At 44.5% G+C, this 25,875-nt stretch overlaps 1 protein-coding gene across 6 annotated transcripts in view; it reads right to left on the reverse strand.

Moving 5' to 3' along the window:
• Positions 1–25,491, reverse strand: part of Phactr2 (phosphatase and actin regulator 2) — a 256,136-nt gene extending 230,645 nt beyond the window's left edge. Inside the window, exon 1 of one of the 6 annotated variants that reach the window (XM_047557219.1) lies at positions 24,989–25,485. In XM_047557219.1, coding sequence (XP_047413175.1) covers positions 24,989–25,205 — 217 coding nt within the window. In that variant the 5' untranslated portion in view covers positions 25,206–25,485. Of the gene's footprint in view, positions 1–24,988 lie in introns of all 6 variants that reach the window. The other 5 variants (XM_047557225.1, XM_047557222.1, XM_047557220.1 and 2 more) reach the window with 5 other exon arrangements.
• Between the last annotated feature and the right edge of the window lie 384 nt (positions 25,492–25,875).

Here is a 25,875-nt window from a genome sequence, read left to right on the forward strand (position 1 = left end):
TCAGTATCTACTAGCCCCCTGCTCCAAGCCTTTGTCCCATCATCACCGTTTCATGGCAGTAACCCTGGTCACCCTAGCACAGCCCCACCTACTACACCTGCCCCACACTCACCTCTCTCTGGTACTCTTGAACTTCTTTCTGCTGCTCTGATTTTTCCTCTTTCTGTAACACCACTTGCTAGCAGATTATGTCATTTACTAACATGCAATGTTTATTCCTTATTTGCTATCTCTTCTCATGAGACCATATGCTTCACAATGACAGAGAACTTGGTTTGGTTCCAAGAACTTAGAACAATGCCTGGCCTATAATAGGTGCTCATTAAACACGAGAACGTGAGAGAATGACTACATGCAAGTGGACTTTTGATCCATCCCAGCCACTTGCAACAATAAAATTCCTCATCCACACCATTGACTTGAGCTGTCATTTCTGCTGGAAGACTGTGCTGACAGTGATTGATGTTTCACACCGCCAACCTTTGTAACAAAAGGGGATCTCTTCTTGAGATCACTCTTCATGTATCTAGATAAAAATACCAATCAATACATTTCCCATTACACTTCCGACACAGAAGGGCTTTCATTTTGCTGGGTTTGCAGTTGTTATTTTTAGGGCCTGTTACTGTTTGTGACTTTGCCATTTGGCTTCTGCCAAAGCCTCTGCTTCTTATCAGAAGCCCTTCCGAGAACCACCATCTGATCAGTCAGAGGCACTCTCCAGACATCTTCTCTGGGGCTTGAGCCCTGAAATTATGCAAAACACAGCCAAAGGCCCAACTGGTAGCTCAGCCTTCCCTTGCTGCTTTGTACCCTGCTCTTTAACTATTTCATGTGGGGAAATTTTAAAAAGAGACTTTCTCCTCTAATGAGTACCCATAAATGTGCACAAGTGCCCAAAACATAAAATCCAAGCAAAAGTTTTATTTAAGAGAGGGCTCTAATCCAGGAAAATAAAAATATATAGAACCATTAATCATGCTATAATTGCTTATTTAACTCTTGAACTTTATTTGTGTGGGTGTATATATAAATATAGTTAAGACAGATTCAAAACTAAAAGTAACCAACTTATTACATTTCTAAGGAATTTCAATAACCCAAATTTGAGTTCTCTCAGCTTATTTGAAATAGAATTTTATAGACAGGAGAACTATAATTTACCATTAGAAAAAAATACTGGCTGATGATAGTTTTGCAGAAAAATAAGAACACAGAATACTGATTTTGATGGGATATTACTGGTTTCCTAAAAAATGTCAAGAAAAATACAGGTCTTTTTGTTTTTCCCTCTTGATGAGCAGTCTGTAGTGAGTTGTGTCGCATTTAATTGGTGTGCATGCTTTCAAGCTACTCTCTGCAGTTTGGATCATTAGAATGTTTTACTGTTGATTTTTTCATTTATTTCTTTTCCACTCATTGCTCTTTAAAAATCTAGAGTAAAAGACACATAACACAAAATTTACCATTTGAACTGTTTTCCAATTCAGTGGCATGAAGTATATTCACCACCATTTCCAGAACATTTCATCCTTCCAAAAACACCAGACTTGTTAAATAATGATTCCTTCCCCACTGTCCCTGAATTCTCTTTTCTGTCTCTGTGTTTGCCTACTCTAGGTACACAGTATTCGTCCTCTTGCTTTTGTCTGGCTTTTTTCCCTTAGCAGAATGTTTTCAAGGTCCATCCGTGTTCCAGCATGTACCCGAATGTTCTTCCTTGGGATGGCCCATGATGTCACCTTGTATTGTGGTATTGTGAAAAGCACATTTTGCTACTCCAGATACTCACTGCCTTTAAGAAGCCATTGTGAATGGTCTGTTTCCTTAGATACGTTCTCTAATTTTTTTTCCCCCTTTACAACCAGATTCTGTGACTTGAACAAGAGCTTTGCAAATTTCAAAACAGGTTCCAGTGTGCCCCTCCAAGGCACAAGGGAGGAGCTCTGTGATGCGCCATGAGTCCACAAAACAGAGCCGGTTAACTGGCGGGAGAGGCAACGAGAATGTCGAGGGAAGTGGCATTGGCTGACCAGGATTCTGAAAGATGAGTGGAAGTTCTATGTCAGAGAAAGAAGAGCTGGAGGGCTTCCAATCACTGGCAGGGACACCTTTTGAGACATGGGGCAAAGTAGAGGGCAGACTGGAGAACAGGAGTAACCGAGAGGCCAGGAGCTATGCCGTGGAGAAATCAAAGGAAGAGAAAAATGCTCTTGAACCTCTCAGCCAATTATAGTTCATGGAGGTTAACATCAAAAGCAACCTGTCTTTCCTCAAATTTTTGAGCTAGTGGTTAGGGGTGAGATCACACGGCCGTAATAATCCAACTCTCCCTGGCTCACTGCCCAGGCCTTCCTGGTCCCCCACAAGGTTGTCCCTATGAATCTGGGAGTTTTCCTTCCCGTCCTTCCTTCCTCTCAGAGGTTCATGCCTTCAAGGTCTCTTGATGGCACGTCTCGCTTTACTGCTGAGGCCCACAGGTATTGCGCTCCCCAGAGACTTTACTGTTTAGAGCCACAGGGAGCTCTGAGCAGAGGAAAGGCCCAGGCATGTCACCTGGGCTCAGAGCTACAATAGCCCTGGAAATCCAGCCCAGGTAAACCTGTATCTCCTTTCTGCAAAGAGTTGAGACCTACCCCAGGGGCCTTGCTGATTCTCACCACAAAACCTGTTTCTGAAAGTTCTTCTCCAACGACCTCTACCTTCAGTTATTTGTTCTGTAAATATTTATTGAGCAACTAGCTGATATTTTAAGTCTTGGAGACAGAGTCAAAGAGAGGACAGAGGTCCCTGTTCTCACAAAGCTTGTTTTCTAGCCTAAGTGTGTACACAGAGGGGGATACAAACCATGAGCAGGTACAAAATTCTTGTACAGAAAGGTAGTTTTAGCAACTGATATACTTAATAATAAAGGGTGGGTGGTTAGGATACAGTAACATGGAGGAGAATGATTGCTGGCTATGTTGAGTGGCCAGTCAGGGAGGAAGATGCACATGGCCTCAGGTGCTGGTGGAGGTACAGCCAGGCCCTTCCACAGGAGCACCAGGAGAACAGAAACCCCACGTGCCTCCTGCCTGCCCTGCCAAAATTATAAGACATCACCTGCAGAATGTTGTCTTCTGACCAGAACCTCCACAAAAACCACGAGTGGACTGAAAACAACTCAACATTTTGTTTGAATAAATAGCCTATGAATGGATCTTTCTCAGAATTACAGAATAATATCAGAATAGAATTACAAAACTCCTTTTAAATAGTGCTTTCAAAAAGAGACATGTTATACACTAATAATAGTTCATGTTCAAATTAAACAATACATTTTTTCACTTTCATTTTTTTCTCCATGTGTAATAAAGGTACTGACAAAGAAATCAGAGAAGAAAAGACCTTTTGTTTGGTCATTTTCCTTAAGGCCACCTCTTATCTGGCCTCTAACTGGTGAGGTCACCCTGTCTTTTTGAATGAAGTCCATCTTTGGAGGAGTAAGCTTGAAGAAGTAGGGATTACAGCCTTGGCCACAGCTAAGGTTCCTCCATTGGTATTTGACAATCTGAGGGTCTTTGCACCATCATGCTCAGCGAGTTGGTAAGAATGGTTGAATGGTGCTAGCTGGAACAGGCCCCCAGTCAGGCCATGCCATCCCGAGAGCTGAGGCTGCTGTCACAAGATAGACAGGGAAACTGTGCTCAGAGAAGCTAGAACCTTCTAGAAGACAGAATGGCTTATCATGCACACGCATCATCATGCACACGCATCATGCCAAGGTCAGAGGACAGCCAGTGCCTGTTCAGTCTCCCCCTGCCCCAAGTCTTGCCTGTGTTAGAGACGCAGTAGGCCTGCCCCAGGCTGGCTGCTGACTAAGCCTAACTGAGCTCAAACCCAGGTTCCGAGGTGGAACTCCTTCCACTCTTGACATCATCCCCTGCCCATGCCTCCTCATGCCTGATAGCACACACATGTGCACACACGTGCATACTCACACACACACACACACACACACATACACCTTGCATTTAATATTACAATCATTCGGGTTTTGTTTTGTTTTTTTACTGTTCTCCAGAATCTCAGCTCACCCTCCCCTCTGTGTACCCATTGCTCTTTGCAGGAAGCAAGCTCTTCTCCCTCCTCTGGCCGTCACCTACCTCACGACTCAGCTCAGGCATCCGTCACCTCTGGCAACCTCCCAGGGCCGCCCCAGGCTAGGTCAGGTCTCCCTCCTCCACATTACACTGTGTTGGAATGTAACTGAGATGGACCAGTCGGAGGTCTGTTTAGGTCACAGAAATAAGCTCCTAGACACAGGGACTAATGACATTTTTCTCCTTGTGTGCCCTTAGCACCTTTCACATAGTGGTCTTATTCAGAGTTGATTAAACGAACTAATGGGTAAATGGCAGAATTGAAGAAAGACGGCTCAGGACAGTTGCCACAAACAGGGTTTGACTTCTTGTCACTTTTAATTAGCTAACAGTCACATGGCTTATGGATGAACAAGTTGAATTTAAAGATACAGAACGGAACACTTGCTTCAGTTTTTAATCAATTAAACAACTAATTAGATCAGTCCATTAGAACTGTAGGGTTTTTTTTTTTTTGTAAGAATGGAAATTCCATAACATACTTTTCCCCTCAAAGTCTCTCTCCATGAGTACTGAGTTATTTGACATCAATTTTAGAATTGAATGAATTTTATTTTAATAAAAATACTATGTAATTTTTACCAAAAAAACAACAACAAAAAAATCAAGTATTTGTTTTTCTAAAGCAACTCTTATATGTACAAGAAATACACATTTTGGTAATGTCTTCATAGCAATCCTGACAGTCCATGTTTGTAAATTTTTTGTATTAGAAAATAACTGGCATATTTAGCAATATTTGTCATATGGCAAAACTAACAGAGGAAAGAGGAGAAGGAGTTATCTAGTTATCTGACATGCTCATGAATGAATTATATTCAGTTCCTTTCTCCATTGTCTTCCTACTGCAGATCCAGCAAGAGTGAGGAGTGGAGGGAGAGATGCCAGGGTAGAGTTACCGTTGACATCCACAGCACCACAAACTAATAAATAACTCATAAACCATCTGTGTCTTGCTCTCCTTCCTTTCTCTTGATATTTTCTCTGAATGATCCATGAGAATTTTGAAACAGGCCGACTCACAGTAGGTCTGGGAGATCTTGACTCTGAATTCCTGGTAGCCAGGGAGATTCAGTTGGAGCTGACCTATGCAATCAGATGCAAAGATGAGCAGATGCTGGCAATGAGAATGTTCCAGCCCAAATCCAAAGCTACTCCAAAAGGTGGTGCATAAAGGTATAGTCTCCAGCACACAGTCTTATATATATTATATTTGGGGACTTGATCCCATTCCAGGAAACCTTCCAGACCATGGAAGATCAGGCTGCTCCTTATCTGGCCCAGCACCCCTCCATGACTTCCATGGTAGAAGGGTGCTGTGATGGGCTTGAGGGGGGTTGCAAGCTGCCATATCTGCTTTTGGCTGCCAACTATCATGAAAATCCTCTCATTAGACTCTACTGTATCTCCCTTCTTCCAAGGACTGGGGTGGGGAGACCGAAGCCATATCCCTCACATTCCAGCTGCTTAATCTTCAGGGAGGTGTTTATGCACCTCCAAGCTACCTGATCACTAGTACTGGGCCACAGTTTGCAGCAAGATGCTGTGATTCTCCTCAAAGGCCTATAATTCCAAAGGCACCTGTACTCACAGGCCAGTGGGGAAGCAGAGCAGTAACTCAATTTTGTAAGAGGACCTCTAGGTCTTCACCTTAAAAATCTAGCATGAGGGCTGGGGAGATAGCTCAGCTGGTAGAGTGCTTTCCTCGCAAGCACAAGGCCCTGATTTCGATCCCCAGTAGCGCAAAAAAAAAAAAAAAAAAAAAAAAAAAAAAGAAAAGAAAAAAATCTAGCATGAATCCACATTCACATTCACTTCCTCACCCTCTCCCAGAATATTACCCAGGAAAATAACAAAGGTGATGTGGATAAATAGGCCTGTGAGCATCCTGGTTTCTCTATCATATAACTTAAAAAATAAAAATGGACGTTTAATTAGATGGAAACACTGAGTTTGTTTCTTACAATAGATTTTGATACTCATCATTTATTTTTAAAACCTAGTACTTTTACTATACATGAATTTAGAAACACAGTATTTCTTTTTTTTAAATTTGTTCTAATCAGTTATACATGACAGTAGAGTGTACTTTGACAGATCTTACATAAATGGAGTATAATTTCTCATTCTTCTGGTTGTACATGATGTAGAATCACATTGGTCATGTAGTCATATATATACATAGGGTAATAATGTTCGATTCATTCTACTGTTCTTCCTACCCTTATCTCCCTCCCCTTCCTTCATTCCCTTCTACCTAATTCAAAGCAATTCTCTTCTTCCCTACCTGCACCCTCATTGTGAATTAGCATCCACATATCGAAGAAAAGATGTGGCCTTTGTTTTTTTAGGATTGACTTAAACTTAGTGTCATATTTTCCACTCCATTCATTTACAGGCAAATGCCATAATTCCATTCTTCTTTATGGCTGAGTAATATTCCATTGTGTGTATATTTTCTTTATCCATTCATCTGTTGAAGGAAACCTAGGTTGGTTCCATAGTTTAACTATTGTGAGTTGAGCTGCTATAAACACTGATGTGGTTGTGTCACTGTAGTATGCTAATTTAAAATCCTCTGGGTATAAACCAAGGAGTGGGATAGCTGGATCAAATGGTGGTTCCATTCCAAGTTTTCTGAGGAATCTCCATACAGTTTTCCAGAGTGGCTGCACCAATTTGCAGTCCCACCAGCAAGGTACGAGTGTACCTTTTCCCCACATTCTAATGCAGATAAAATATATTTATAGGACAAAGGGAGGGAGGGAAGTGAAAGAAAGATTTGAACCTTTTGGAGAAAGGTTCATATATTCTTTCTCCCACTATATTTTTAGGGGGAAATAGAGAGTGACACATTTTTTTAATGACCACGATATTTCTAAAAGCAATGACCACTGATTCCTTAATATGATCAAATATCCAGCATAACCTATTTTACAGTTTGAGTAAAAATCCACATTATCCCATACAATCCTTACACTTAGACAGTAGGCTGTTGCTTTTCATTCTCTTTCAGTCTGTAGGTAGCTGATTGGGAGCAAAAATAAAGACACAAGGGCCATTAGGTAACAGTGAAGAAGCACAAGCTCCAAGGCAGGGTGGACAGGATGGAGGTCGGGGAAGAACTGAGCCGGGGTCTCCAGTGGCAGTTGAGGCTGGGCCTGGACCCGAAATGCCCAACCATCCTCCAAGGGCGTCACTGGTGCAAGAATGAGGGACAAGGGGAATCAGGGGAAAAAGTGTTCTTCATAAGTGGAAGATGGTTCCAGCTTATTCCATGGGTAATAACCCTAAGCATTTCCTGTTCAAGGTCAGGATTTCTCTTTCTACTCGCCACATGCACCTCTTACATTTCTTTCCAGGTAAAAGAAACTGCATGCCTCCACTCAAAGGTGACAAAATGTTCACCAGGTGGGAAGGGACGTGCAAAGGACTGGAGCCTCTATGGCCTGCGACAAGACCACAGGAGGAGTTCAGCCTAGGGAAGTGCCCATAGTCTGCAAGAGCTGGACCGAGCCCGAGGTGGTGAGGTAGTTACACCATGGATGAGGCCCCGCGTGGTGAGCCTGGCCTCTCACCCTCGGGCCTACCTCACCTGCCGCCCCCACTCTTCCCTGCTTCTCTTTCCTGCTCCCCGGGTATGGGAGTGCCATCCATCTGGGAAGGTGGCCACACCCCAGGCCTTGGACTCAGAGATCTGGTTTAGATGATGTCTCAAAGCTCAAGGATGGTGCAGTGGTTACCACCCCTCACCTTCCTCGTCTACAAAGTGGGGTGTTAGTCCTTCCAGACCCACGGGGTCAGGAGGATGAAACATGGCGGAGAGAGAGGCTCTTCCATTCATACTAGTCACCAGGCGGAGGAGGATTAGAGCAACTTTTACACACACACACACACACACACACACACACACACACACAAATGTGAATGGCCACTAAATGATCTTTACCCTTTTGATACTGGTTTAGTCTCTAAAAGAAAAGAACATCCAACTAAATGAATCTCCTATTGGTGAACTATATGGAGAAAATATTTTTGAGACAGGTGCATGGCCAGTTCCTCTCGTCCTCTGTAGCTGAGGCTGGGGCTAGGAAGGCCCTTTCATCTGACCTGCTTTTGATTTCAAAGAGAAATAAGGTCTCTAGGAAGGAGGAAGACAGGCAAGCATTAGGCAAACGTTTGAGCACTGTTTTGATTAGTTCCTCACCTCCTCCTCCTCCTCCTCCTCCTCCTCCTATTCTCTCCTTCTCCTCTTCCTCCTCCTCCTTCTTCTTTTCTTCTTCTATTTTTTTTTTTTTTTTTTTTTTTTTTGGTAAAGCAAAATACTGACTCCTACGTGACACACTTTGACACATTAGAACTCACTTGTCTAGATAATGGCAGTTGGGCCCCACAGTGTGGCCAGTGAGCCCAGTCCTAAAGTTCTATGATGGCCCATTGCCATGCTAATGTGACCATCCACATCCTACCCTCCATTCTAATTGACCTTGATGAGCCGAGAGGTTCACATTTGACAGCAGCTAGAAAGTTCTCGGGATTATGCCTAGAGGATTCCAAGAGGGGAAACTTGATTGCTGCTCTAGAGGTTTATTTATATTTATATTTTCTAGCTGCTGTCTCTACAGGTGGGCTAGTTAATTTTATCTCAAAATACTTTTCTCATTTTCGTTTTTCCCCTCTCCAATCTGACATAGAGTTATAAATGTGTATTCTAGTTTAGGTTCATTCCTTGATTGTTATTTCTGGGTATTCTATCAAAATGGTTGTCTTCAATCTTTTCTACATTTATTAAAATGTACTATTTGCTGCATGGTCTGCACACCCCCCCGGGCCCCCACCCAGGCTTCCACTGTTGCAACCCACTTTTTGTGTGGGGCACCCAGGAACAGTGGAGACGCCCGTGCCAAAAGTCCATACCGTAAAGTCCTGAAATGAATAAATGAATTTGAGGGGTAAAAAAATCCAGAATGAGCTGGGATTAAATTATATCAGTAACTAGTATCACAAAATTCTAATCAGAACCAGGGAATTTGGTATTTTATCTACAGAAAACAGAAACCTGCCTGACATCCTAAAAGCACATTCATTCACCCATTCATTGCCTAAACGTCACAAATCTCATCCCTTCTACACTACCACCACATCTGCAATGTAATGCTGCAAGTGCATTTAAACTAAAAGAGGTTTGGTTTCTTTTTTCTTTTTGTTCTTTCTTGTCATTTTTAATTAATTGTGAAATAGCAACTTAGAAAACAATGGTTTAAAAAACAACAGTCATAAAAAAAAAAGCTAAATGTCAAAGTGTCCTAAATTCTTTTGTGTGTGATTTTATTATATGTCACGAAACCATTCTGAGGTGATAATTAGATTTTATCTGCACATGGAGGTGGAGGATAGGAGTAGGTGGCGGTATCAACATTTCACCAAAACAACAGGGCAATTCACATGATCAGGTAGGAAAAAAAAAATGTACACGGTTGGTTGGGGCTGTTGTTTGATCAAGTACTTTGTGACGCTGCCCTGATACAAGGTGGGTGGACATTTTATTTGCCTCTCTGTGGCTAGAAATTTAAGAATAAACCAGTACAAGAGGAAAAGCAGGAAATACACACTGATATATAAAATGCAAAATCTGTTGGTCATTGTCATATAAGAGTCTAAAACAGAGCAGAAAGACACATTTTCCCCTTAGGTTTTCAACAAACAGCTCCATTAATTGTTTCAGAATGAGTATAAGGGATTGAGGATTGGAGTCCATGAAACTTCAAGGCAGCTGGTGTGGAAGTGATAAGGGTTTTGGCTCCCAGTGACACTTCCAAATTTGCACAATAACAAGGACTCCTGGTGAGTGAAAGTTGCTTCAGGCCCTGTGATGCCCTACATTTCAACTCACCCCCAAGAAAATATCCTCAATTTCACAGGTGTTCACAGTAATATGACCTGACTGCAAATCTCTTCTGTATTTTTCTCTGGGTTAAAATTAAGCTCTGCAGGTTCAAAGTAAAATGTGCAGACAAGGCACGCCAGAAAGGGAAGATAAGAATTGCAGATGCCAGAATGGATTTTTTTTTTTGATGGACATTTCAAAGCAAATATAGACATATACGGTATTGTAAATCTCTTGTGTGTGTACATAACCATGTGCCTTCACACATCAAAACTGGATTCGCTCCTGAGCAACAAAAGGTACTGGAAACAACGTGAGAGCAAGTGAAATAGAAAATATATCCAAAGAGGACACAGAAACAGAATTATTTATTACCTTCAAGAGACCAAGAGCTAAGAAAAGGGTGCAACAGAAAAATGGGCAATGGATTTGAATATGAAGACCCTGGAGAAAGAAAATAAAACTGGGAATATCAAATACTTCCCAAGTTCATTAGTGATCAGGGAAATGCAAAATTGGAAACATACTCTGACCTCTTGGACTAGCAGTGACTTTCTTTCTCAGTCCCACTTGAGTCTTGAGTCATGTTCCTGAGCCTACTCCTAGTCCAGCTGTTGTCAATCACTTCAAACTCAGAATCTGTAGAAGCAAAGTATTTTATTTGGGGCTTGAGAACAGCAATTTGGGACAGATAGATTCAGAAAGTTTGGAATGAGTACTCCGCAGATGCTCAGATTGTACATGGCTTTGAAAGAGAAGCAGCAGCTAAGGACAGAGAGATTCCACATGTTCCATGACAAGTGTCTGGCATGCAGTAGCTGTCCTGGCACTAAGCTGGGTGTGCCCAGGCTACCCATGACTGACTGCCAGGGCTATCTCTAGGGGTAAGGTTTGCTGGTGATCAGAGACAGTTGCTCACCTGCAACTGCCTATAAAAGATGCTAATGGTGCCAGGCGAGGGGACAAAAGCCTGTAATCCCAGTAGCTCAGGAGGCTGAGGCAGGAGGATCCAAGTTCAAATTCAGTCTTGGCAACTGAGCAAGGCCCTAAGCAAGTTAGTGAGACCTCATCTCTAAATAAAATACAAAAAAAGGGCTGGAGATGTGGCTCAGTGGTTAAGCGCCCCTGGGTTCAATCCCTGAGCCCCACCCTGCAAAAAAGAGATGCTAATGACTCTGTAGAAGTTGGCCCTGTTCAAAAGTTAGCACTATTGTCATTTTCTCAGACCTAGTTCAAGGGTTCACCTTCCCAGATAGCAGTCTGACATGTTCATAGATCTTGGTCCCTCATGGCCTTCTGACTCCAGGTTGAAATGCTCTTTAAAAATTGCTTTTCATCATGATTTACTTTGGGATTTCAAACTGTGCACTTGTAGATAAAATAGAGTTTTGGCAAAAATCCCTGCTAAGTCAGTTTTGGCAAGAATATCCCACACTGTCCCAGGTGATGCTGAGCACCCTGGACTGCCTTCAACAACACCACTGCTAGGTTAGTCTGGCCAGAATCTCCCCTGACCCCGATGTTTCCTCCTAGTCATTTTTCATCCACTGATTCCCACCCTGCTCCTTGGCTACAAATTCCCACTTTTCCTTGTATTTGAAGTTGAGCCCAGTCTCCCTTCTCCACTACAAAAATCCCATTGCAGAGTTTCCGAATAAAAGCCTGCCTTACATGCTTCACGGAATAAAGTTTCTTTAACAGAGGCTACGAAATGTTAGTAATACCCAATCTGCAAGTTTGGAGTCTTCTCATGGAATTATGCCCACATATGCAAGAAGACACGTATGTCCAAGATTTACTGAAAATTATGACAATTTAGAAAAAAATTTGAACGTTTATTAACAGGGAAGTGCTTATATAAAATGTATGTCTAGACCATAAAATTCTCTGCAACCTTTAAAATGAATGAAGTAGAATCAAGAAATTTTTGAGTACAAAATGTAGTTGGCAAGGAATATGCACAGCATAGTTCCAAATCTGTGGAGGACCAAGTTATTCCTATTGTGTCCCCACAGAAGTAGTCAGAAAGGACAAGCTGAGCCCGAGTCGGGTTATTCAGAAGGAAGGAGGTTGGGGAACGTGAGAGGAGTTCCACTTTCTGTTTCATATGTGTCTGTTCTGGATCAACTTTTTACTGTAAGAATGTAATGATGGAGCAAATATAACCCAAGTTTGCCAAGACTGGACAAGTGGAACATTTCTGTTTTACTTATTCTTCAATTAAAAAGATGAATTGGAGCTTAGATAAAGACATTTCAGAACAGTTTCAGTTAGTTTGGCTACTTCCACATAATGTTAACTTGAGTATCCACTAATTGGCCAACTTCTATCTCTTGATTAACAGGAAGTGGGGAAGAGGCAGACACCACAACCCCGCATACTTCACGACAGCACATCGATGATCCCAACCTGTCCTTATTACTTTAGGGCCCAGCTTTGTGCATCTTTGCTCTCCCTCCACATTTGGCTCCGTGGGGGGCCTTTTTGTCTCCTCCCTGGCACATCACGGAGACTCAGTGACCACTTGCTGAACGTGGTGGGTGGGTCAACAATGGCATGTGGGTCCTAACTGCCTCAACCACACTTCCGGGCTGGAATGAGCATATTTAAGTTTTTGGATGAAACTTCATTGCTCATTGCAGACTTTCAACACCTGGCCAGCTGGGTGCAGTGGCCCATGCCTGTAATCCCATTGGGAGGCTGAGGCAGGAGGATCATGAGTTTGAAACCAGCCTCAGCAATTTAGCAAGGCCCTAAACAACTTAGCAAGATCCTGTCTCTAAACAAATACAAGAAGGGCCGGGGATGTGGCTCAGTGGTTAAGCACCCTGGGTTCAATCCCTGGTACAAAAAAACAAAAACAAAAAACACCTAGCCAGTGCCAGGTGGTCAAATATTACCGATCACACCAGTTTTCCTACCTGACCTTCAATTTGTTTTTAATCCTGACAGAGCACCGTCTATCACATACTTAATGCCATAAACACATGGAACCCAGCAGAGAACACTGTGTAACTGAAAGATGATTGAAAGGTACTGTGTGAAAACACCTGTGTGAAAGTACTGTGTGACTCCACGGGACTCTTCTCGTCATTACTTCCACACCCTCACTCCCCCAGACTCCCCCTGGGTTTCCGTTCTCAGAATTTCATCTGGAGCACTTTGAGGGCCTGGGTGTCTCTCAGTGGGAGAGCTCAGGGGTAGCATGTGCAAGGCCAGGGATTTAATTAAAGGGGCAGGGGTTCTGGCTGTGGCTCAGTGACTTCCTTCAGACGCATTCCAAAGACGTCTTCTCAGTACTTGTTCTTTAGCCTCTCTTAGGTGACGTGGGTGCTGCTAACCTCCCTTGCTACGTTCTTTCTCCCTCGTTTTTCTCTTTTTACTTCCTAGCCATGGCTCCTCATCATTTTAGCTGACTACAAACAGCCCCGAGTATCGTCAGTGACTTTTAATAAATGCTTTAGTTGGAACTGCTCAGGGTAAGACACCATGGAGATCACAAAGCTCTGGTTCAAAGGACACTGAGAGGGAGGGAAGACAGTCTATGCTCATGTGAAAAGTTAGAGGTGACAGCATAGTGCCTATTAGTAATTGCTTATTAAATGAAGTAGCTATGTAGGAGAACTCGCAATGTCCAATGCGATAAGAAACTGTCATGGTATTGATACAACCAATAAGTCAGAGTTCTCCAGGTACAGCTGGAGCCTCCCCCTTGTTATTTTTCTTACTTCTGTACAATATTTCCCAAGGGTGTTATGATACGAACCCATAATGAGCCAAACAAATATAACTTCTATTTCAGAATCTTCTAATTTTAGGTTGAAATCATGTATTATCCAGCATCCTCATAACCAGCATCTCAGCATCTTCCATCTCCTTGGGAGGCAACGCTTCTGAGGTCTCCCATTCTTCCCATTTCTTTGGCTACAACCCTGTTCTGGGTGTGATAACAGCAAACCCTCAAACTCTGCCCCAATGGAGAGCATTTCAACAACATGCCCAGGTGACTCCCCAGCACAGTAACGTTTGGGAAATGCTACATTAGATCATATGACTCTGTCACTAAAGTATATATGAACTCAGGTGAGTGCTCTGATCAATAGGCCATTGTAGTTAGTGGATTTGAATTGTTCATTGACACACAAAAACATCACCCCTCTGCTCATCTAGCAGAGTGTGGTAGAGGAGGCCCTCTCTGGTGTGTCTCTCTAGGACTCACCTGCCCTTTGTGCCGTGTCTTGGTTGCCTATTGCCTGCTAACAGAGCAGCCAGGTGCTAATGGCTGAGAACCATGGCCTGGGATTCAGTGCATCCTTGGTGAGACACAAGGACCTGCTGAATCATACCAAGACAGCCTTTAACACTGGCGTGGGCCTGCAAAAGTGAACTCCAAGGGAAGCCAGTGAGGAGGAAGACACGAAGAGCAACTGTTAAAGTGGGTGAATGTAGAGGCGGGTGGTGTGGCAGCCAGGCAGCCCAAGAGGGGAGGTGGGACAGGGATGTCTGTATGCAGTTTCTGATGTATGAGGCAGGCTGTTCAAAAACAGAAGGTTCAAAACATACTGTGCCCCTGCAGCTGGAGCAAACTTCATGACAAACCTGGGCTTTGGGGCTACTGTCCCTTGTTGCCACTGCCTGAGGCCAATAGTGACGCTTGGATCCCAGCCCTCTGGGAATTCGTCAGTTGCCTCAGGAGTAGTCGTCTCAGTGAAAATCCACAAATCTTGATCGGGGTGATAACACACGACCTCATGCTGGCTCTAAACCCTCGCTAAGTGTCTGATCAAAGCGGGCCACAGGAATGCCATCTCATAGCCAGAACAGGCCCCTGAAGCCAGGGTCCCCACCTGGGAGTACGGGGTCCCCAGAGAGCGAGGGTTTGACTCAGCCCCACTGTCTGTGGTTCCACTTGGAAGGCAGTGCAGGCTTGCTCTGCTGCGGGAGGCCCACACCACTCTCGATGTTCCTGAGGGAGTGAGGAGAAGTGGTAAAATGGCCATCGAGAGCTGCCTGATGGAAACAGGGCCTAGAGGGCACTGTGGCGACGCAGACTGGATGGCGGTCACTGCGGAGGGGTGGGGAGATCAAGCATCCTGTCAATCAAGGAGAGTGAAGAATACCTGTCTTCGTGCCAAACCTTCCCCGGAGATTCTTGATGCCTCTCCAGCAGCAAGATCTACCCCTGTGACTTGCCTTCAGCCTGTCCCCCAACCCCCCGCAGCCTTCCATCCCCCTTGCTATCCTTGCTCTGTTGTTCCCTGGGAAACCCCCCTTCTTGCTTCCTTCCTCATGCCTCCCACACAGCCCACTCACTATGGAACACCCCCTTGGTTGTAAACAGACCTTTCTATTCTATGTAGCTTTCTTGTCCCACCCTTCTCCTTCTTTCTTCCTTGAACAATTAACTTTTCTCACTGGTACTTATGCTTCCCCAAAACCCAGAAATTCTTTGCCCCAGGTCCCCTAATACAGTGAGGTAACAGATACTTTGGGGATATTTTCAGTTCCTCTACCTCTTGTCTAAGAACCACCCCCACACACTTAGAGCAGCAACCCAGACCTTCGCTGGACCTGAGTCACAGATGTCACTGGCTACAGGATAGCTGGATACGGGTTCAGGCTGTGTTTAGGTCAGTGGGTCTCTCTGCTAGTTTGAATTGAAGATAGGTAAATCTGGGAACTTTGAGGAGAGCATGTGCTTACAGCAGCAGAAAAATCTGAGATGGATGGATGGATGGGGGTGGAAGATAGATTACACAGACATGTAATGGAATAAATGTCTGTACCTCTTTAAAATGCAATTGTTCAAGATCCACCCCTAATGTAAAGGCAATGGGAGGTGGGGTATTGGGGAGGTTATTAGGATCAGATGAGGTTATGAGAGTAGAGCCCTTGTGAATGGGATTAGTGTCCATATAAGAGAACTTGCCTCTTCTTCTCTGTGAGGACACAGTGAGAAGATGGCCATCTATCAGCCAGGAGCCCAGTCCCACCAAATAGTCTGCAGGTGCCTTGATCTTGGATTCCCTAGCCTTTGAAACTGTGTGAAATAAATTTTTGTTGTTTAAAAGTCACCCAGTCAATACTACTTTGTTATAGCTGTCCAAGTGGACTAAGAGAGTTAGATAGCCAGCTAGATACCCAGTTACAAAATGTGATGGAGAGATTACTTCCTGGTTCTAGGTCCTCATGATGCTCCACTCTCCTGCCTGGTTTGGGGATGATCTAGTATCCTCTTTAAAGAAAATAATAATAAAAATAAAAATTAAAAATAAAAAAATCAGTTCTCATCTTTCACTCAAATAAGGGAGTCTCTATGACTGGCTTGTAAAATTGTTCATTTTGATCAAATCTCACTAGTACTTGATAATCCTCAGTCATAGCTTATCGAGTCCCTCCCACAAATGTCACACTTGTGACTTCAAAGTTTCTTTACTTTCTTGATCTCACAGTCTCTGTGTTAACAGTCCAAACCGACCTGCTTGGTTAACATGTGCTATCTTGCATGGTTTCATGTTTGGGGGCTATGAGGCATTACTAGGACTTAATCCAAATGACTTAGCCATCCGAAGGATTTTTATTCCCACAAAATAATCATGTGTGGCACAGTAATTATATTTCCACAATGTGGCCACTGTCCTTGCCATTTCTGGAATGCCTGTTCAACTCTTCCTCTGTAACAGTGATCTGTCACTCCCACAGATAGACATGATTTTCAGAAAGAATAACATTGAATTGGAGTCAGGGTAGGTAACAGAAAGAGCAGTCACACATTTTAGTTATTGGGCAAAACAGGGTGCTTTGCAGTACTTGATATCAAATATCCATTAAGATCATAATTAGAGGGGCTGGGGTTGTGGCTCAGTGGTAAAGCTCTTGCCTGGCATGTGTGAGGCACTGGGTTTGATTCTCAGCACCGCATATAAATAAATGGAAAAAATAAAGGCCTGTCAACACCTAAAAAAATACTGAAAAATAGATCATAATTAGAATAAGCACATACTCTTCCTATAGAAAAACTCTAAAAGATAATAGTAATTTGAAGACATAAGTTCTATTACATTTATTAAATTTAAGCCACATTCTTTATCATCATCACATCTTTCAGTCACTGTCATTCAGGTCTCTGGAGTAGAAATCAAAAACTTATGATTGGAGAAGTAGGGTTTAATATAAATTTATTATTTATGTTTAGGTTCCTTAAATGATTATTCAATAGAAATTATACTTCTAAAGAAGAGTCAAATATTCAGGTAGGTCAAAATATACATGAACACAAATGAAGATTACAGACCAACATTGATAATTTAAGTCACTGCCACAGATTGTACATCATATACCTGACTTTGTGAGCCTTTGGGGATCTATGAAAGTCTTACCCTTGCCACAGTCCAGAGCTCTGAATAGATATAATGTACTCTCTCTTTTTTATTTTTAAGTTATAAGTTTCTTCCTGTTATGAGGGATAAGCAGTAGCTATTTTTTTTAAGACTTCACAGAGGCATCAAGAAACTGCAAAGTAAGGTATATAAATGTCAAGTTTTGACCAATTGATCACAAAGTGAGTTAGAGCTCAGAAACCTTCCTAAGGCAAGCTAGTGCAACCTACTTCTTGGTGCAAATTTCAGCTAGTGTGATCAAAGATAATGAGTCATCCAGGCTGGTATTTTAAAAAAAAACACTGAAGCTGCTTCGGTGCTTTTTTCTTTCCTGAGCTTCACTGTAACTGAAACTACACTTGTACTTTGAGATATGGTTCTTGTGCATGAATTATACACGACACTAACACTGAGTAGCTTTCAATTTAAAGAATGTACCTAGGCGTGATCCTTGCAGTGGATTAGCCTGAAAATATTCACAGAATCTCATCACAGTGAAGTCTACTTTGCTATCTACAGTAGAAATTTGAGGTATTAGATATACCTTAAAATGGACGGACAATTGAAGACCTTAAAAGACTTTTTGGTAAAGAGAAATGTTTATTCTGATACTCTCACAGGGTATTTGCAGTTTTTAAAACATGATCAGTTTTGTCCTTCTTGGGAAAATGAGTGAGTTACTTCTGCAGGGGTGATGGAATGCACGAAGGTAACTTGGAGAAAAAGATTGTGAGCTTTGAGATCAAGATTTGAATGTCAGCTCTCCTACTTCCCTGTCACCTGTGGTGCTTGGGTGGGTTATTCCACCTTTTTGAAACCAGGCTCCTTATCTTTGAAGTGGAGCTGCTGCATCACTATGTCACAGGGCTGCTACGCAGATGAAGTCCGACAGTGTGTGTAAACAAGGCAGGACCGGATCAGCAAGAGTTCACTGCCTCTGACCCTGCTTCCAAATTCTTGCATCTGGTACCCAGTACAGTGCTCCCAGGAGGCTGAAGAATTCTTGTGACAAGGATTCCATAACCCCTAGCCTCAGGGAAGATGACAGTCAGGGTCAGGAGGACTTCCTTTCCACAAGCTTTCTCCTACAGGTGTTGCCAAAGGAGGCTTGTGCAATACCTACCAGGCAAACTCTAATGGCTCTTTAAAAAGCAAAACGAAAAAACCCTGCTTAGTAATTTTTAAATTTTACAATATTTGGAAATTAAGTCTTTATCTACTCATCTATAAAATCACTCCAGACCAGTTTTCAAATTATAGATATTTGATGTCAAAAGAGCTTTTAGGTAATTTGTGCATTAATTCCATAAATGTCCAGTGAGAGCCTCATACGTACTGGCCTCTGTGGTAGACATTAGAAATGCAAAAATAAACTTGCTCTCTGTCTTCAATGATTTCACAGCGTGGGGAAGGAGAAAAAGTTATCCTAATTTTAATGCATCATAGTTGGAAGCATGCAAAAGTGAACACTATTTGCAGAGCACTTTAAAGTTCAAAGCACTTTGAACACATTTCCCACATTTCAGCTTCACAATCACCAGATGAGCTAGATGTCACTGTTACTAATCATTTCCAGGTCAGATACAAAGAAGCCAAACGCGGGGAGGCGAAGTAACTTGACCAAATCACACGGATGATCACCACGATTCTGCCTCGGTCTCAGATGTCTCTGCCTTTCAGCATCCATGTGAAAATACATTCAGAATACATCTCTACCAAACTTGCAAATGCCATATAAATGTCACCTGAATTATGTCTCCCAGGAAACAGGCATGGCCACCTCTCATGCTTTGACCTTGGCCTCTAATCTATGCCCCTTGTCTCCCCCAGGAATCCCACTCAGAGTCAGTAACCTCTGATGGTGCTAGGTTGTTTTAGACCTTGATGCTTTTGCGGCTACTGTTTCTGCACCCAAACACTCTGCCCCCACCCACCCAGCTCCCTCTTCCTAGTCCTCCTCATGCATGGGACAGCATAGGCTTCACCCTCTCCAGGAGGCCCTTTTGGACTACCCTCCCCAAGCCGTTCCCTATGGCTGGTGCCTGGGTTCCCCCCAGGCAGGCCAGAGCACTAATCAGTTCATCCTTTACAGCTCTGTGGCTCTTGGCTTTGGCCCGTCTTTCCCCACTAGACTGAGAGTCCCTTAGGGGTGCCTTCATGGCCTGTGTTTAGCCCATTAGCTATTTGTTGACCAAGTGAATAAATGAACATCTAGTTAATGCTTCCTTGCCTAGCGTGCCCTCTGCAGCAGCTGAGGTCCACCATAAATTCACAGCTTTCCAGCAGCCTCAGAACTACTGCTGGTGCCAACTAGGGCTTACCCAGTTTAAGCGCATGCTGTCTCTGAAAACAAGAATAGCAGTAACCATCACCCTCATGGCGTCTAATGCCCCTCAGGCATGGCAGGTGCCTTAGATCACTGGAGATGCTTGTATCTGGCCTGGTACACCCTTTCAGAGTGGTCTTTCTGCTTTCAGTCCACCCCAAATCACAGAATCATATCTGCCCACCTCCATATGTCCAGTGCCTAAAACAATATCTGGCACACAGTGACTTTCATTAGTTGAATGAATGAATGAATGAATGAAAATTGCCTGGATTCAGTCCTTTTGAAGTGGCCACCCTGTCACTTGTGGCACCTGACCCCATAAAACTAGCCTGGGCTTGGGCTGGGGTCTGATCAAAGGCAGCCAATCTTCAGATCTCTCCATAACCGATGATCCATAATCTGCTATAAAAGGTTGGCCTCCCATGGTAGTTCCTTTCTAGAGAATGTGAACTAAGAAACACAAAGAAAAATTAGAAGACAAGTACAAGGTCAAGGGCTAAAAGAAGCCAAGATCAGATTGTTGCAGGACCAGTAGGATCCATGCCCCTAGGAGCAAGAGAGCCTTGTTCAGACTGGAGAGCAAGAAAGTTGGTCAGCAGAGAGGCCAACAAAAGCCGTGTCATCTGAGACCATGCCAACCTTGAGTGCTAAAGAAAGAGGAACCAGTTGCCTCAGTTCCTGATAATTTTCTCATTTCAACTTCAAGTCAGGTGAAACCTGATTTTAGAGGGGTGTCCTTGCTTCAGGAGAGGCTGATTTTTAATACATGTCAGCTTAAGGTACAGGAGTGCCATTCACTCACATGGTGCCCTTGTGACAATTAAATCAAAGGTGCCCCTCCTGGCTGGGTGAGAAGCTGCTGACCTTTGTGCAAAGAGAAAGGTCCCCTTGTTTCCCTCCTTAGAGGAGGAGGAAGGCACACAGGTCCATGCCAGGTGCACAGCTTGGCTAGAGCAGAACACCGGCTAGATTTGAGCCCTCCAGCACCCGTTCCAGCCGGCATCCTTCTGCACTGTCTAAGCTGGCCTGCCTTTCCTGGCAGGGTGGCCTTGCTGTTCTGTACCCAAGCAGAGACAGAAAGTAAACTTAGAACCAGATGGCCTCTGGCAAAAAACCACTCTGAGACGCGGGAACTTAAAGTGAGCAGGCATCTGTTGTCCATGGTCTAGGGCACCTCCAGTCCAGCTTGTGGCTGGGACCCAGAAACCCCTTGAGACCCAGTTACCCTGGCACAGTACCATGCTTTGGGGAGCAAAGCATCAACTTGAAGAGTTACAACCTTGGAGTCTGTGAGAGGCTCCCTTGGGAGCACACACAGGTGTGGGCCAGCAAGGCCTCCTCCAACAGAGCAGGTGATCCTCAATGGCAGAACTGCCTGGGACAGTAGCGCCTCTGACAATGACCAGGAAGCAGAGCGGACGGACAGATAGAACATCCAGGTTGCTAGATTTCTCACTTCACTCAGTACTGAACACACCAGGCTCAAGAAAAAGATGAGTTTGCTTTATACATACCTAGATGTACCAGGACATGGGGGTTCTGGGGGATGATTAGAGTAATAAAAAAAGATCTGAGACTGGCTGGGTGTAGGGTGCACGCCTGTAATCCCAGTGACTTAGGAAGCTGAGTCCGGAGGATCACAAATTCAAAGCCAGTCCCAGCAATTTAGCAAGGCCCCAAACAACTCAGTGAGATCCTGTCTTAAAACAAATTTAAAAGGGAAGCTGGTAAAGTGGTAAGTGCCCCTGGGTTCAAACCCCAGTACCACAGGAAAAAAAAAAAAAAAACAAAAAAAAAAACCTGAGACTATATTTGTTCATTAAGATGACCATCTGCTTACACAGCCCTTGGAGGTGGCTGAATTGGTTTTCTGTTCTGTGAGCCCAGAGTGCATCCCTTGAAGAGACTTTTAGCTCTTCTAATGCCAAAGCAATTCTAGCTTTTATAAGGTCAATAAAAAGGGTTATTCATTAGTTCTATTGTTATTTCAATTTTCTTTTTTAAAATTATTTGAAAATATTTGGGTTTCTTCACAGTTTTGTATGGATTTTAAAATATAAAACTAAAGATTTTGCTGATAAAGCACCTGCATTTTGTTATGTGAACAATGAACTCCTCAAACCAGGAATCAAATAAAAGCCCCTGATGTCTGAAATGACTTTTCGACAAAATCTAGTAATAATGGAGACCTCTCAGGGATTGTCTAGCGAGATCCTCATAGCAGAAATACAATGCCAGCACTGGGCAGGTCTTTTAAAACTATGTTTGGTATTGGAATGTAATTGCAGTATCTGGCAAAATGTTAGCTTTTATTATTCTTCAATGGAACAAAGGTTGGAGGGGAATTGGTGGTGGGAGTAGGGTGGCAGTTGGGGCAGGAGGTAGTGGTCATTTGTCTTGGAATGAAGCTGCTCTCTGACAACTCATGGAGAAAGCCCTTCCTCTTCACCCTGCAGGACACACAGCATTGCAAAAGCTGATTTTCTTTTACCTACAACCTCTCCCAGGGATTCCAACCAGGGAGATAGATATTAGAAATCACTCCATAGGTCATATTTGACAACTAACTGAGTTAAGAATGAGAATGAGAAAAGCTGCTTGGGAGGTTGCTGTAGTGGAAAGAGGACTAATAGAGATGGGGAAGGTACTCAGAAAAGGGTTTCAAGCTCACACTTGCCCAGGCCAGCCCTAGTCACACAGTAGCACAATGACATATGGTCATAGGACAATGGTTCTCAAGCTTGGCCTCATGGGAATCACCTAATGCTCACCTAATCAGGACTATACCTGATATCAAATAAATCAGAATTCCTGGGAGTGGGACCAGCCACAATTTGTTTTTTATTATTGTTTTTCAATTCCCCAAAGTGATTCCTATGTATAACCAGTGTAGGAAAGAAAGGCTTTTCTAACTTTAAGCTACATAAGAACAGTCTGTGGATCATATCAACATGCAGATTTAGATTAAGTAGGTCGGGGGTGGGGCTGAGATTCTGAGATGAGGCTGGTGCTGCTGGCCCAGGGTTGGGTTCTGGCAAAGCCACACAGGACCTACCTCTCAATATTGCCTCCAAGGGTTCCCAAAGTTGCTGGGGATGGCTGGGAAATTGGACTACTCCAGCAGCAGGCAAGGAATGTTTCCACAAAGTGTGTCAACTTGTTAATGTGCCTCTAAGAAAATTCAGGTGTCATCTTGCTGGTTCTCCAGTCCATCAAAGATTGTGACATTCTTGGAAAACACTTTGTGTCGGTAAGGGACTGGCTCATTCTTTTTCTCAAAAATTCTAAAAGAGGCAGGGATCTTGGTTATGTCCAAGGCTCTGATCTGACAAAAGTACAGTCACATGGAAGACATTCAGCCTTCTACCTGTGCGGCAGAGCATAACTGAGTTGAAAGCTGTCATTTCCTAACATCCCGTAAGAAGGCACAGAAAAGGCAGAATCCTTGGAAGTAAAACTAACTTTATAAATATGGTTCATACGATGTACACTTTGCACAGTTGCGTTTGAAAGACTCTTTACTGTCCTTTTTCTGAGGAGAGGCCTTAATTTCTCTATATATGCAAATTAGAGATATTAGCTATGCTTATTTAGATCACTATAGGACTAACAATCAGCTTTCTCCTTAGGACCATCTGAATGGTTAATTTTTGTAAAAAAAAAAAAAAAAAAAAAAAATCAATCAATGTTACTCGGTTTGAGTTCGGTTTGTCCGAAATACCCAAAGCTGGAGGTAAAATTCATTTTTGTTCTGTGCTTTTCATAAATAAACTCAGAGGAAGATTCTTCATACAAATTCCATGATTGACATCCCACTACCTGTATTTAATAATTCTGACTGGCTTTATCCATGGCGATCTGCAAAATCAGGTCAGTGATGGCTTTGATGCTTTTCAAGTACACACACTGGGTGGCAAAACTGTATTACAAGAATAAGACAATAGAAGGCTTTGGTGGAAGGCAGCTAGCTAACTGAAGGGGAGATAGAGGCATAGGAATGTGCCCTCTGTGAATCAGAAACTGGCTTATTGTAGCAGGTTGAGTTTGAGATCACAGAAGGCATGACTCCAGAATACCCAACCAGAAAGAAGTAGTGACCCAGGTAGTGCATACTTGTGCACCAGAGCAAGAGACTTTGCTGCTGTTAGTGGTTGCAATGTCACTTTCATTTCTAGTTTCCCAGCTTCCATGTATATTCTCCATAGACTGCAAATCATAAAACTGTCAGTGGAAACAACTTATCTCGTGGATTAAAAAAAAAAAAATGAACAGATCTAGGTACTGGGATTGTAGCTCAGTGGTAGACGGCTTGCCTGGCATGCATGAGGCTCTGATTTTGATCCCCAGCCCTGGAAATAAATTAATAATAGTAATAATGATGTTCTAAAATTTTTAGGATAATACTTTGTGCAAAGGCATTTTGAATTATTAGTTATTTGATACATGTAACTTCCCCATGGGATAGTTCCATAACACACCCCCACTTTAAATACTGAGATATGAGAGACAAGGTCAAGTGATTTGCCCAACATTATACAGCACAGCCTGACAGCATGGGGCCTCAGCCGAGTTCCTGGTTCTGCTGTCCGGGTACACAGGCAATATCTGAGGACACAGTGTCGAGGGCCAGTGCTACAGCAGCGGTGCTGGCTCCAGTCTTTTCCAAATCACAGTGAAGGATGAAATACCCAAACAGCCTGGACGGACTCTCACCACCACCTGCACCGATTTTTACAAGAAGGAAAACTCTTATCCCGGGTCCTGTTACCAGCAAACCTTCAAAGAACCCTTAATTTCAGAAGCATGAGCAGCTAGCTGCGAGGGTTGCTTATAACCGCACTCGCCCCAGCCCCTGAAGTACAGAAACCGCACCCTTCTGAGGGACCAAAGTCGCATCGAAGGCCGAGAAGGTTCCTCTTCCTGATGGACAAACCTAAGATCCAAATCTGCCGGCGCTGCCTGGCGCCCTCAGCGAGCGCTCGGTAAACCAGCAGAGACCGCACAATGCACTCGCCCTGCAAAACGCGCACCCGCTGGCGCACATACTCCTTGTCTGCCTTTAGCATCCTCCGCCGAGGGTCGCCGAGCCCCGCAGCCCAGCAGGAAGCTGCAATCGGGGAGATCACCCGGGCCCCTGACCCGCCAACCTGCTCCGCTGGTGCCCGCTAGCGCCCCAGGCTGGCTGCACCGCGCTCGCCGCCACCTGCCCGCAACCGGCCCTCCCCCGGCCGGCGACCCAAGCCGCCCTTACCTGAGCCGGAGATGTGGACCCGGAGCGGGCGGCCCCTGCTGGAGGACGATGAGAGGTCGCTCTGGGAGCGGCCGCGGGGACTCAGGTCCCCGGGCAGCCAGCGCAGGGCAGGCACCGGCGGCAGAGCGGGAGCCTCGGGCTCTGCAGAGGGAGCAGCTGCCGCCTGAGCGGCCGGCTCGCGCGGGAGCCCCGCGGGACTCCTGCCCGCCTCGGCCATCGGTTCCGGGCGGCCGGGCCCGCGCGCCGGGTGGGGCCGACGCCGGCGCGGAGGGCTGAGCGGCCGGTGCTGCCCCGCGCGTCGCGACCCCGAGGCAGCGAGGCGGGCGAGGCTGGACGCCGAGCGGCGAGAAGCGGGTGGAGAGGGCGGGAGGAGGAAGAGGACAGAAAAGTTTGCACAGGAAGGAGCCGCCTACAGTCGACTCTCCTCCCGCGGGCGAAAGCCGCAGGGCTCGAAGCTGGGCCGCCCTCGGTGCCGCTGAACCTGCCCGGCCGCTCCTCCCCCACGCCCCAGGCACTGCCCCTTTGCACGACCGCCGGGGAGGGTCCCAGCTTGCGGAGCGCGGTTCACCCAGCCAGCTGGCCTCGGAGAAGTGGAGTCCGGGTTCCAGGAGCTGGGAGGCAAGGTCAGGGTTAACGGTCCCATTTCCACACGGAGGCGGGGGCGGCGCGGGTGGGGGACTTGGACACGCACTGGTGTCTGGTAATAGGACAGGAACGATCATACCCCGTTGACAGGTACGAAACTGGCGCCCAAGGGCCTTGGGCTTACGCGTGGGTTAGTGGCAGATCTGGAGTTGTCTGCGAAGTCAAGTCTAATGACCTTTCCCACCACCAAAGCCCCCTGCCCTCAAAGCCCATCTCTACTCTCACCATTGCCCACCTTCCTG

The sequence above is a fragment of the Sciurus carolinensis genome, chromosome 7 (genome assembly GCF_902686445.1).
Source record: "Sciurus carolinensis chromosome 7, mSciCar1.2, whole genome shotgun sequence".
Taxonomy (NCBI): Eukaryota; Metazoa; Chordata; class Mammalia; order Rodentia; family Sciuridae; genus Sciurus; species Sciurus carolinensis.